At 36.3% G+C, this 13,695-nt stretch overlaps 1 protein-coding gene across 2 annotated transcripts in view; it reads left to right on the top strand.

The window, feature by feature from the left end:
• The window catches only part of LOC131049755 (uncharacterized), a 262,789-nt gene that overhangs the window by 146,956 nt on the left and 102,138 nt on the right, over positions 1 to 13,695 (top strand). For both annotated transcript variants that reach the window (XM_057983819.2, XM_057983818.2), the window contains exon 17: positions 4,998 to 5,081. In XM_057983819.2, coding sequence (XP_057839802.1) covers positions 4,998 to 5,081 — 84 coding nt within the window. The remainder of the gene's footprint in view (positions 1 to 4,997; positions 5,082 to 13,695) is intronic.

Raw genomic sequence — 13,695 nt, 5'->3', positions numbered from 1 at the left:
GCGCGAACGAAGCCATTAAACTCTCGACGCTCGACGACAAGGAAATACCCGAGGCAGTCAATGACTTGAAATTGAAGGTGTACAGGGAACGATGGGAACGCCTTGACCGTGAAAATTAAAAAGAAAAAAAAAAAAAATAAAAAAAAATTGACTTCTCTGATGCCTTTCGCCTAACTCAAAAGTGTATTGTAGCTCAAAAATAAACTAGGGGTTTGGGACAGCGCCCCTCGCAGGGTCCGGGGGTAGCACATCATTTTTGTGATATTTCTTTTACAAGTAATGTTTTTAATTTCGGCGAATATGAAAATGGGACCTAGTCAGTAGAGACATAAAGGAAATTCCCGTACGGAAATCATTGCCAGACCGACGGAAATCATTGCCAGATTGACGGAAATCATTGCCAGATCGATGGAAATCATTGCCAGATTGACGGGAAGCATTGCCAAGTACGAAATGTTACACATTAGTACAGACAAAGACCTACTAGTACGGACAAAGACATATTAGTACGGACACAAACATATTCGTACGACATTTTAGTACGTGGTAATTCCGTGCAGACCCATACGGACAAAGGCGTCAAACGAGCTACACAAATCCGTACGGCCACAAACCTAGACATTTTCTGTACGGAACAATTCCGTACAGATCCGTACGGACGCAACTCCAGAAAAGAGGAAAGACATACAATCTCGTACGGTCATTGGTGTATGAAAAAAACTGTACGATTCATTGGTACAGGAAAAGAAAGGGAATTGTATGAAGGCGAATTAATCCATGGGAAAGAGAAAAGTCCGTAGGGTTTTGAATTGACTATGTTTTGATCTACAGGCTCATATTCCGTACACCATTGCATCAGGGAAAGAGGTCGAAACTTGCCACGCCGTACACACTACGGCAGCCGTACCACCATAATGGAATTGGCCATATGCGTACCCCAGGAAACAAAATTCAGTTGATGGAGTAGGCAACTAGAAAGTTGAAGAAATTAGATTGGCGAAGGAGGCTGCAGTTAACTCAGAGAGGACAACACGGAAAGGATTCGATGGGTGATCAGCAGGATGCGAGCTAGGGGAGGCCGTGGTGCAGGTTGCATGCACGTACAAAGTCACGCCAGACACTGTGACATTTGAGGGACTAGCTAGCAGTACGTGCAGACAATGTTGGGAAACGACCCTAACCCCAATCGACATTGAGGTCAAAGTAGCCCTTGCCAAAGCATGCGTCCATGACGTAGTACAAATGCCCATCTTTTCTATTAAGGAATTTGAACCATGCTTGCGCACTATGATCAAAACCTATGATCCAGAGTTGCATACGTCGTCATTTAAGTTTCAACATATAGATATCATAGTTTCTTTCAATCCGGATGATTTCGAGAGGGTTTTTGGCATTTCGGATAAAGGGAGAAAGATTGACAAAAATACAGCAAAGATGTCCCAAGAACAGAAAACGCAATTGTTAAAAGAAGTGTGCCGGGATGACTTGATGATAGCCGACTGGGCAAGGATTCTCACACTGCAGGGCAGAGGGGTAAAGAAAACATTATTGAAACCTAGCATCTGGCAGTGCTTGCTCGATTTGATGCAGAGTCGATTAACTGGCGCAAGTAGCGCGTCGGATGCAGAGGTACCTATGATTGCATTGATGCAGGCCTTGAAGAAAGGTACGATATATGATTGGGGGAGTTTGTTGTCGGATAGAGCCCATGGTTTCCTGATGATGAAGCACAAAGTTTTTTACATGTCGTACCATTGCATCGGGTTGTTTTTGGACTCCGTACGAGTACAGGTACTAGCCAATCTGAGAGGGTGGCGACCACGAGATTGCATTGATTCCTTGCAGCCAGCTATTTTCTATTGGACGTAGTTGGACGCACTCACGACTAGTGGAGAGGGTCCGACCAGTAGGAAGAGAATAAGGCAGGTCCCGGTGGTGGTGTCGGCCAGTGACACCGACTCAAGACAGGCAGAGAGTAGTGCAGACGAGAGTGTGGAGTCTGAGGAGACATCGAGGTGTTCTGGAGGGGACACTACTTTCTGATTCTCGGAGTTGGCCGAAGTAGAGCTGGTGACAGGGACCCCTAGTGCGGAAAAGGGGGTTGCGCAGTGTCTTTTGGCTAGGTACCACGTGGAACCCGCGAGTTGCCAGCTACCAGCAGGGGGGTGGCACAACTTGGAGGAGAGGGGGTTCGGGCAGGGCAGTTGCTATTCACACCAACATTCCTGCACATGGATGGGGAATTGACACCACTTTCCTCGTCTGGGGTGACGATGGGAGTCCTCCTTGGGGTGGCCATTCCAGCATTTGGGCAGAGGCATCCTTGTCTTATAATGCAGACACCTGTAGTGACCACCATTCCTTGTATTCCAGTGCGCTCACCTGTCATAGACCAAGAAATAGGGACGAAAGGCATGGGGCAGGCAAAGGACAGTGGGGAAGCAGTGGAGGACACAGGCACATGGTTGGACCGGTATGCCGCCACACCCATAGTTCCAGTAGGACCACCACCTGCTACACCTCGCCATCCTACACAGGCTGAGGTAGTTGATTTGGGGAGCATCCTACGCAGGTAGAGGTAGTCGAGTTGGTAGAGCATCCTGCAGAGTTGGTTTTGCCCACTAGTGGCATGGAGGAGATACCTTCACGGATGGGCCTTTAGGACGAAGGTGTAGGGATGACCCAGCCTATTGCCGTAGCACAATTTTTTGTTGAGATGGAGGGGGCAGTTCAGCGGTTGGTAGCCTCCACAGTTGAGGAATCCATTGTTCAGCCAGCCTTGGAGAGCCTACGTAAGTTTGCTACTACGGGGGTAGGAGAGGCATTCCAGAGGTGCTTTGAGGCACGGGGATGGCCGACCATAGACCTACCTGAGATGAGAGCAGAGTGGCAGTGTCAGGAGGTGGTCGGAGAGAGTCGAGTGCAGACTTTGGTGAGACAGATTGAGCAGGCTGTGCGGGATGGCTACTACCGACTCTAGGAGGCTCAAATCCAGGCAGATAGAGTTGCGGAGCTGGCCGCTCGCATCCCGTTGTTGGAGACGGAGTTGGCCTAGCAGCAGGCCCGAGCCGACCCTGCGGAGGAGGTTCTAGACACAGTGCAGAGAGAATTGAGCTCTGTGAGAGTATCACTGGCGGCTGAGTCAGAGATGAGGACCACAGCAGAGACCTGCGTTACCAGCCTTGCGACAGAGTAGCCTTGCGACAGAGTTGGAGGCAAAGCAAAAGGAGCTCATGGAGGTTGTATTCAGGGTGAAGCGGTCACGGGAGCACCAATTGGTGGTCCAGCGGGACCTTGCTTATCGCATTGATCAAGTGATGCGGTTGCGGGCGCAGTTGGCTTCGACATCAGCGCCCCCTTCTTCTTCAGGGACGCCCTCTTGCCCTCCCCAGTGATTTGTTGTTTTGGGTTCAGTTTTGCTTGTACATCATTCCCATTTTGGTTGTATGTCGTCCGGAGACGACATTTCTTTTTTGGGGGGATGATGTTGTTGGGTAATTAAGCCTTAAGGTAAATTGTGTTAGTGTCAGCAGTTAACCCGTCGGTTGTCGGCAGTTGGCACTGGGTAACTGACCAAACTCCTTTATATTGTATCTGTTTCCAATCTTTGGGATGTCATTGTAGTTGAACATATTGCTATCATTGTATGTACTAGCTTATTATGAATCAATAGAACACTTGTGAGTTCCATATATTCTGTGTACTTCTGTCATTTATGCAATGTCTTGACCTGACACCCTACGGGGAAAACACTCGGCAAAATAAAAAAACCCTTTAAATTTAGAGTTTTTTAACGATTTAAAACTTGTTTCATGCACCCATTATTGAATAAAGCTTAAAGACACTATAACATCATCAAATAGAAGCTCTAGCTCATCCTTAGCCTCAGCCTCAGAGTAGTCTGTTTGCCTCCTACAAAGGCGTTTAAGGTAGGTGCTGGATGACTGAGTAGCCATAGTCTCCGCCTGTGAGGTGCCACAATGATCAACATCAGTTGTGCCTATGCCGGATCGTGCTCTATCCTCCTCTGCCATAGCCACAACCTTAGCCTCTCTGTCTGCCATGTTTGACATGTCGCGACGTGAGTCATGGAGCTCGGACTCGGCGAGTTTTACCATAACTCGCCTGACTCGCCTGAGTCAGGCAAGTATATGAGCAAAACTTGCTGAGTCCGAGTCACGAGTTGTCAAAACTCGCTGAGCTTGGCTCAACTTGCCAACTCGGCAAATTTGCCTGACTCGTGGCAAGTTTGGGAACTCTGACCAAAACCAATAAGGTTAGGATCACTAAAAGAGAGTCCTTTTCAACCTCTATTCTTTTTAATGCAGACTAAATAGTTATTTTGATTACTTTTAGATCACCCAAAGTTTCTGCTGAAATGAGATTAATATAACCTGAAAATGAAAGAAGACCCCTTGACAAATAAGCTAGTTGATGAGTGAAACTCTATAACTGGTCCCACCTTCCCTAGGTTGCCTCTACCTTTTACCATCAAAATTCATTTTCTAACAATCACTTTTAGGCTGTATCCAAGAGGATAATTTCTGCTAAAAGATTTTATCAGTCAGCCCATTAGAGGGAGAGTAGACAAAATATCTTAGTATGTTTTACTAATTTCTAATTGTTAGTCATGTTGTCTTTATCAGATAGATATGAGCACATTTTATTGTATCTCCATTTGATATTTACAGTAGATTATTTATTTTCACTATTATTGTTCGGGTTATATCATTATGTAGATCATATTTCAGATAGTTAACTCAGACATATGTCTTATGGTTTATGCTACAATGTAAGTACAATTTGTTGTTATTTATTTCTGTTGGGAGCTACCAGTGTATTGATATAATTTTTTTATTTTCAATGATTTGTGTGGCATAGTCAGAGGTACTATTCATTGTTTCATCTTCATGGAGATAATATTGCAGCTATGCATTTGCTTCGTGACATGGTAGGAAAAGCTAATGGTGGACTCTCTTAATTGATCAAATTTGCAGGTGTAAGACAGGGACGTTGACATTGAAAGCAACTCGCCATGGAGCTGGGTATTTCGTGGGTTGTAACAGATTTCCTGAATGCCCGTAAGTAGGAATGGAATACGAGTTATTATTACCAGTAATGCACATTTGCTTTTGGAATTGTTTTGGTAATTTTGGGTTTTTTTTTTAATCATTTCGTAGCCCTTTGCTATATTATGTAATAATTTATATAAGCTTCACATTTAATATGATGGTGTGCCATAGGTGAATATAAATAAGAATCCTACGCAATAAGAAACTTTATTTGTATTACATAAAACATGTTGAACATGTATACAGAACTATTTTTATCATATTTCTGTCGATTAGGAAATCTTATATGAAGGTTTATTAATGTCCATTTGAAACATCAGTATGCAAATACTAGAAATCTGAAAATCTAATTTAGAATAAAAATCATTACAAGAAGTTAGTAAAAATATTTTCAATTTTAGGAAATGATGTTTGGCTTATTTTAACTATATAGTCAAATCAAATAGCTAAATGGTAGGCAAAGGTAATGTCAAAAAATAATAAAATAAAAATATACAAGGTGTAAATGTTTGGCTTACTTTCTGTTTTTGTTTTGCTTTAGATATCTTTTAGTTTGAAGCTTATTTGGAACCTCTTTTTGGCTTCCATTTTGTATTTTATGTAGTTGTATTTCCAAGTCCTGTAGATCAATTTTGGTCACCTGTGGACATTAGTATAATTTCTTTCTTTCTTTTGGGGTTTTATCTGATTCTGCAGGTATTTCATATGTAACAGTGATACCTTGCAATCTAGTCCAATAGTTTGAATGTATTTTCATATTAAGAGCATTAGAGAGTCCAGGTTAACTTAAAGAAAATTGGATGATAAACACCATATAATCTCAGTATATGTCATGTCACAAGAATTTTGAGAACATAAGGCCTAGTGACACCCAGAGAACCATCTGCAGTTATTTAAAGAGACATTGAAAACATTGAGATTTGAAAGAACAGAATAAGTGATCATTGAATGAATCTTGGTTCTTTGCACAGTACCTTCTGAGAGACATCCTTGAAATTTTATAGGGCTATATCCCTTTGATATTTGCCAGAGTGACAATGATTAGGAGAACATATCTCAATATCTCAACACACGTCTCTTGTAGAAAGTATAGCCTGTTTGAGGATTCATAATAGTCCTGAATGCCATCCTATAAGGATTATACCTACAAGTTTACCTTGAGCCATTTGAGGAATCTGAAAATCAATTAATATGTATTTTGTATAATTTTGTGGTGGTAGATTAATAAATGAGAACATTGGAGAGAAAATGACATCTATCTGTAAAATGCAGTGAATAACTACACAAATGGCTAGCCTGAGGAGGGGTGCTTGTTGATATAAACTTGCTTTTTCATGGGACAAATTTTGATACAAATGCATGTGGAATAGACAATCCTATATTTATCTGGAAGTATCCCTTGGGCAATTTTATTGTTTAGTGGAAAAACAGTGTTGGTGTGCACCTTTGCATTATGTAAATTGTGCATAAAGTACCGCTTTCTCAATCTAGATTTCATAGGTAACCACTTCTCCAAGGTGTAAGGGGATAAGGAAATGTGAAACATTTTAGTGTAAGTGAACTAGGCGAATAGAGCTCCACTTTTCCCACTTATTATCAGCACTAAGTTTTTCTTGAATGGGATTTCAAAGATGATAGATCCAAAATGTTGAAGGAATTTGGACAGACACTCGAACCTTACAAGGCATCAATACTTATATGGCGAAAAGTATAGAAAGAGACACTTCAACTTAAAGAGACATGCTAGAACAATAAATGTAAGCCAAAGGCTTTAATTGGAATAAAGTCCACAGTTTTAACATTATTCCCTTCTAAAAGTATGTTGGTATTTTAATTTGTTTGGTGCTAGACAACATAAAATGGAACAACACATGGTAGAATCATTCTTCAAATTATAAGGTAAACTCCCTAAAACGTAAGTAAACCTAAAACTAAACCTAGACAAACTATAGACAAAATTTGCAAGCATGAACACTATATAAGATTTCAATGGGGTTTTGGCATGAATGTAAATTGAAAATCTAAGTTGCTGAATCTTGGGATTTTTTCGGGCGATTCCGGGTACGAAACGTACCGGAATCTGATACTGAAACGAATCTCCTGTGGGTATGTCCAGGGTTCATGTTCTTAGATGCCAAAATGTTTAGTGATTCTAGTTGGATGTTTTTGATATTCTTAAGACCTACAGTGCTGATTAGTAAACTTAGAACTTGTCTATCATGACATTCTAGTTTGATCTTTTTCATATTGAAAGCTGAATTTAAATTAGTATGTTATGTTTCCAAATTTGAAATTTGTAATGGTTTTGTTTAGCATATCTATTGGTATATGACAAACTAAATTCTATTTTTTAGCTACATATACATACATATTACACACACACACACACACACACACACACACACACACATATACATGTACATGTATGTATATATGTGTGTGTGTGTATATATATATACATGTTGTATGTATATTTATATATATGTGTGTATATATAAATATATATTATTTTTGTATGAATGTACCGAAAATGTACCCAACCCCCCCCCAAAAAAAATTCTGCCGCACCAGTGTTTCGTACCCACATACCCGTCCCTGTTCCCATTCTCAATTTGGCAACTTAGTTTAAAATTATTAATTGTCAAGATTAGTATTGATGTTTTTAGATAGAAAGGACGGTAAAATAATTGGAAAACAATCAAATGAGCTCAACTTTATATTAGTTAAAATAGAGACAATTATTTGATTATTGGAAAATATGAATCTACATCAATAGAAAACAAGGGACGCAATGCGTCAAGTTCTTGCCAATGGTATTGTTAGTTTGAATTAGAAATTAGAAAAGCATTTGGTATGATTTTCATGCAAAAAACTAGAATTATTATTAGTAATAAAATAATTTGAAATATATTGTAGATATTTGCTCAAGAAGAACTGAAGATGAACAAGTGAATATTTAAAAATAATTTACTTACTTACAAACATCTAGAATTATTATTATTAATAAAATAATTTGAAATATATTGTGATATCGTAGATATTTGCATAAGAAATATTTAAAAATGACAAAGTAAAATTCTTTTCATTTGAAAATAAAAATCGAATAAATAAATAGATCTCTTAAGTTTACAATATGTTAGTAGAGTTTCAGTTAAAAATTTTCAATGTTGAAAAATGTATATTTAAAAAATAGTTATTCATAAATTGAATTTTAAGGTTGATAACTACTTTTAATAAATCAATTATTATTTTTATTTTTTTTGACCCAGAGCTATGAACCGGTGAGGCCACAATCGGGGGGCCTCATCCCCACACTTCACTTGTTGAAACCCGCGAGCACAATGACCCAGCGAAGACACAAGGCCTGCAAGCACAATGGCCCAGCAGGGGTTTGAACTTTGTTGGCTGCTTTACCAACGAAGTGTTTTAACCGCGACGCTACATGTCCGAAGACTTCATAAATCAATTATTAAAAGTAGTTATAATGTTTAATTTAATAGAGTTTAAGTTAGTATTATAAATTTTAATGTTGAAAATTGTATATTTAAAAAGTTGTTACTCATAAATTAAATTTTAAGATTAATAACAACTTTTAATAAATCAATTATTAAAAGTAGTTATAATATTTAATTTACTTTTAAGTTTTAAAAATAAATTAAAAGATCGTACGTATTGTATATTTAAGAAATAGTTATCTGTAAATTGAATATTAAGATTAATAATTACTTTTAATAAATCAATTATCAAACTTCAGGGTATATTAACATTTATTAGCTTTTATTAAAACATAGTAACTTGACTTCTAAGTTTGGATGACAATTTCTGCACCACAAATTTGATTACTACTATGGTTAACAAATAAATTCTGTGCTTAAACCACTTATTCATAAGCTCTCAAGTGTAACTTTTAGAGATATAAAATAATAATAAAATATTTCCCAAAAGTACCACTTTAAAGCAAAACTACCTCTATTTGTGAAAAGAAGATGTAAAACTACTTCAAATCAAATTCACCCTCAAAGAATTAATTAAATAAAAGGCTTAATAGGCTTAAAAGTAGTTATAATATTTAATTTACTTTTGAGTTTTGAAAATAAATTAAAAGATCATACGTATTATAAATTTTTAATGTTGAATATTGTATATAAGAAGTAGTTATTTGTAAATTGAATATTAAGATTAATAATTACTTTTAATAAATCAATTATGAAACTTCATGATGATTTCTATTAACTTTTATTAGCTTTTATTAAAACATCGTAACTTGACTTCTAAGTTTGGATGACAATTTCCGCACCACAAGTTTGGTTACTACTATGGTTAACAAATAAATTATGTGCTTAAACCACTTATTCATAAGCTCTCAAGTGTAACTTTTAGAGATATAAAATAATCATAAAATATTTCCCAAAAGTACCACTTTAAAGCAAAACTACCTCTATTTGTGAAAAGAAGATGTAAAACTACTTCAAATCAAATTCACCCTTAAACAATTAATTAAATAAAAAGGCCTAATAATAGGCTTCAAAGTAGTTATAATATTTAATTTACTTTTAAATTTTAAAAATAAATTAAAAGATCGTACGTATTATAATTTTTTAATGTTGAATATTGTATATTTAAGAAGTAGTTATTTGTAAATTGAATATTAAGATTAACAATTACTTTTAATAATTCGATTATCAAACTTCAGGGTGATTTCTATTAACATTTATTAGTTTTTCTTAAAACATAGTAACTTGACTTCTAAGTTTGGATGACAATTTCTGCATCACAGGTTTGATTACTACTATGGTTAACAAATAAATTATGTGCTTAAACCACTTATTCATAAGCTCTCAAGTGTAACTTTTAGAGATATAAAATAATAATAAAATATTTCCCAAAAGTACCACTTTAAAGCAAAACTACCTCTATTTGTGAAAAGAAGATGTAAAACTACTTCAAATCAAATTCACCCTTAAACAATTAATTAAATAAAAGGCTTAATAATACTCTCTTTTCCATCGCCCAAAAATAGTCACCGCTGATGATAACTGCCAGATGAGGCACATAAATAACTCTTCAAAAATCTCAAGCAACTCGTGACCTGTAATTGTTGAATCGGTTGGAACCTTTGAAATATGGCAAACTGTTTTGGAGCCTCCAGAAAATGATTGAAACTCTATTAACACAAATCGATAAGTACCCTGCAAATAGGATCTTGTCTTAGATTTGGAACTCTGAACATGATGAATCCATTGTTGACAATCAATTTGAAAACCTCACTTTAAGATTCTGCACTTGTTTGAGAGTTTTCGTGAAACCCAAGATTTGATAATTTGCCCATACTTCTAAATTTGAAACCTTAATCCCTGGAATCATTTTGATTGAATTTTCTATGGTGGCTAATCAGTGTTTGAAAAATGACCTCTTTTTGCTTTTTCTAGAACCTCAGTATGAAAATTTTGATCAGTTCGACTCATTGGAAAGAAATATGGTCACATGGAAAAGAGACAAACTCAATTTAGGATTGTGTATCAGTGGAGCAAATTAAGAAGAATAGAAGGATTGAAGAATTATTCTACCTAAAACACTTTACAGACAGCTACTAGCCTTGGAAACCTTCAACTATGGTGCTGGAAATTACCCTTTAAATCTAAAAAAATCAGATAAGTATGCTTTGTTTCTGGTGAAACTAACAGAAGTGAACTTGCCTCAATCTTTGAATGGAAGACAGTTCTGTTATGAAGGTGGCACACATCACTTCTATACTATCAAATTCAGTTTTTTGCTTTGAAATTATCTGATTCAGGCAGGGTTGCATATCACTTCAAGCATTATGACTTATCCTAAAGCTAGGTGGTACTTCCTAGTGGCTTTGTCACTCTAAAATAGCACCCAACTTTATGTCCTTTTACTTCCATCTTAGGCTGATATGCTTTTTTAATGACTTAGCCTCTCATTTGGCAAAAATGTATTGTGGCAATGCTACTCAAAAAGTGCATCCAACTTTAAACTTACACTTTCCAAATGGCCTTGGTGCCTTTCACTTATGGCATTGCGACTAATAAATGTGCCTGGTGGAACTTTAATTGTAGAAATTAATACAACATAATATTTTAATATTTTATTAAATAAGTGGATACAGTTACAAAGAGGTTCATCTCCTTATATAGAGATTGAAGGATGAAACCATGCAAATGGATAACATGATGACTCACCCAATACTAAAATTAACGAACTTAAAAACGAAAAGAAAAATCACTTGCCACTAAGGTGACTTTATTACAATTGTAAGCTTATCTTCTAAGGTGACCTCATTGAAAGCAAAACATATCAAACCAAAAACACCCTGAACCATGAATTTGTTATTTTTCAAAAGCTTTTCTTTGAAAATAAAGCATACACCAGATACAACTCTATCATGTTTCCTCAAATCTTCATAAAGTTGTAGCTATTGAGCTGAATTCCCAAGTTCTTGGATTAGCAGGTCTCTTAACTTGTGAATCACAGATCTCACAAACCATTGGACAAAAATCCATGCTAAGTACATTCATAGAGCTTCAGTAAGTTGTCTCATAACCCTTGGAAGGGTATGATTTTCAAGATTCACAGACTCCCAAGGTAACTAGGGAAGCATCCATTTTGAGCTTTGTCTAAATTGGCTTCCATCCTGTGTTGAAAGAACTAGAATTCTTTAAAATGCATAAAAAACAACTTCTCCTTCACCATTGTCAATATCTGGAGGATCTTTAATGATGGCTACATTAGCTCCTTTGAGCTTTTATTGAGAACATTATTTGTTTTATAGGGATAGAAACAATTATAAACACCCATTGCCCTTCAAACATATAATAATGTGGCAGCATACTAGATTTTCAAATTTACTCCTTAACTTGAAATGGAGGTGTAATTTAAGGATTCTAATGCGTATGAGAATATATCTATGTAATTGATGTTCTGGAAGTTCCCCAGATTTCTAAGGAGTAATATAATTAATTATTTTATTCTTTATAACAACTTTTCTAGATGGATTCTCCATATTCAATTCTAGCTAATCTGTCAGGATCATTCTCATGGTCAGTCGGAATGCAGATTTGCGTTTCCCTGAGTGTTGCACACATGTTTCCAATGGCTAGACAAATTGGGCGTGTCATCATGCATGGTTGTACTGAATCTTATGAAGTCTCTATCATTGACTTTGTCAGATTTTCATGCACCTACAAACCAAACTGCTAAGATGAACTCTTGAAATGTGATATCCTTGAGTGTCTACAGTGTTGATTCTTTTGTCCTTAAAGGTGTGTATCCCCCATAGGACTCATAAATTGCCTTGGTGGGGCATGAGGCAATGCTTTGCAATCCAAATATCTGATGCCTTTTGACCTAACTGCTAGAAAGGTGACTAGTAGTGTGGAAGCGTAACAAATTGAAATTCCATTATATTATTTAGCCTTTGCAGCTTTGCAACATTATATTTACATACTTGAATCACCAGACAGTGCATGATAGACATGTATCATAGATAAAGGCAGCTACTTGAGAACAGATTTCCATACATGTCCATTGAGAGTATATTTTATACAGTAGGCATAAATTGCTTGAGTTGTATGTTCTGGTTGTATTATTTTATTATATGTTTTTCAGCTACCAATATCTATATCTTTGATTTATTGTTTATCTTCTATTTTGCCCCAAGTTTCCAGGACAAGGAGGGCATTGGATGAATTTTTTTGGGCCATTTTTGGGAATGATGGGGGACAACAAAGGGGACGGCTATATAAAAAACAAGTAAAAATTTGAATATATAGGAAAATCTTAAATATTCATATGATAAACATTGATAAAGAATTCATCATATTATAAAATCTTAATACAAAACATTTGTGTTAAATTGTGAGTTCACATGAGGGTTGAACAAATTAGTAAATGTCAAAACATAATTGCTTTCATAATTCATTGTCAATATGCATGTGATTTTAGAAATTAGTATACAAGTTACAACAAGTGCCCAAAGGCTGCAAGTTTCACTTTCAACTATAATATTAGAATACAAAAACAAAGTTCCATTTTATTTCCTTCCAATTTAAGGCGATTGGGGTGTGGGTGTTGTTGGCATGTAAAGTCAGTTTTCTTTATCCAGCACTGATTAAATAGCTGATGACAGGTACCAGTTCATGCACCAAATAAAATAAAATCAATTGTTTTAAGGCTCTATCCAATGAAAGGGAGAATTTTCAGCGTTCTATGAAAGTTTAAAAGATTATAGTAAACAAATATTTAGTCTTTGATGCTTCTCTTTTATATTAAATATAATTTTAGGGTTTTATTATGGTGCTCTAGGCCAGCAGCTTAATGTCCTCTGCCTGATTAAATCTATTCCAATATACTAAAATTGATTGAGAGACTAATCACAAATCCAATCATTGATATTCTTCAATTTATTAGTTATTAAAAAGTGCTTATTTATTTCCCTCATTAGATGATTAATTTCATTATTCATGGTTCTTAATATTGTTATCAGACCCTACTAATACTTCAGTTTTAAGGGAGAAGGGTCTATGTATGTTACCAGAGCGCTTAGAGACCAAATACAATAGGTTCCCTCCAAGTTTACAGATCCAAGCCCTTACCTATCTTG

The sequence above is a fragment of the Cryptomeria japonica genome, chromosome 2 (assembly GCF_030272615.1).
Source record: "Cryptomeria japonica chromosome 2, Sugi_1.0, whole genome shotgun sequence".
NCBI classification, from domain to species: Eukaryota; Viridiplantae; Streptophyta; class Pinopsida; order Cupressales; family Cupressaceae; genus Cryptomeria; species Cryptomeria japonica.
The sequence above is the reverse complement of the archived record's forward strand: the minus strand, read 5'-3'. Positions and strand labels throughout refer to the sequence as shown.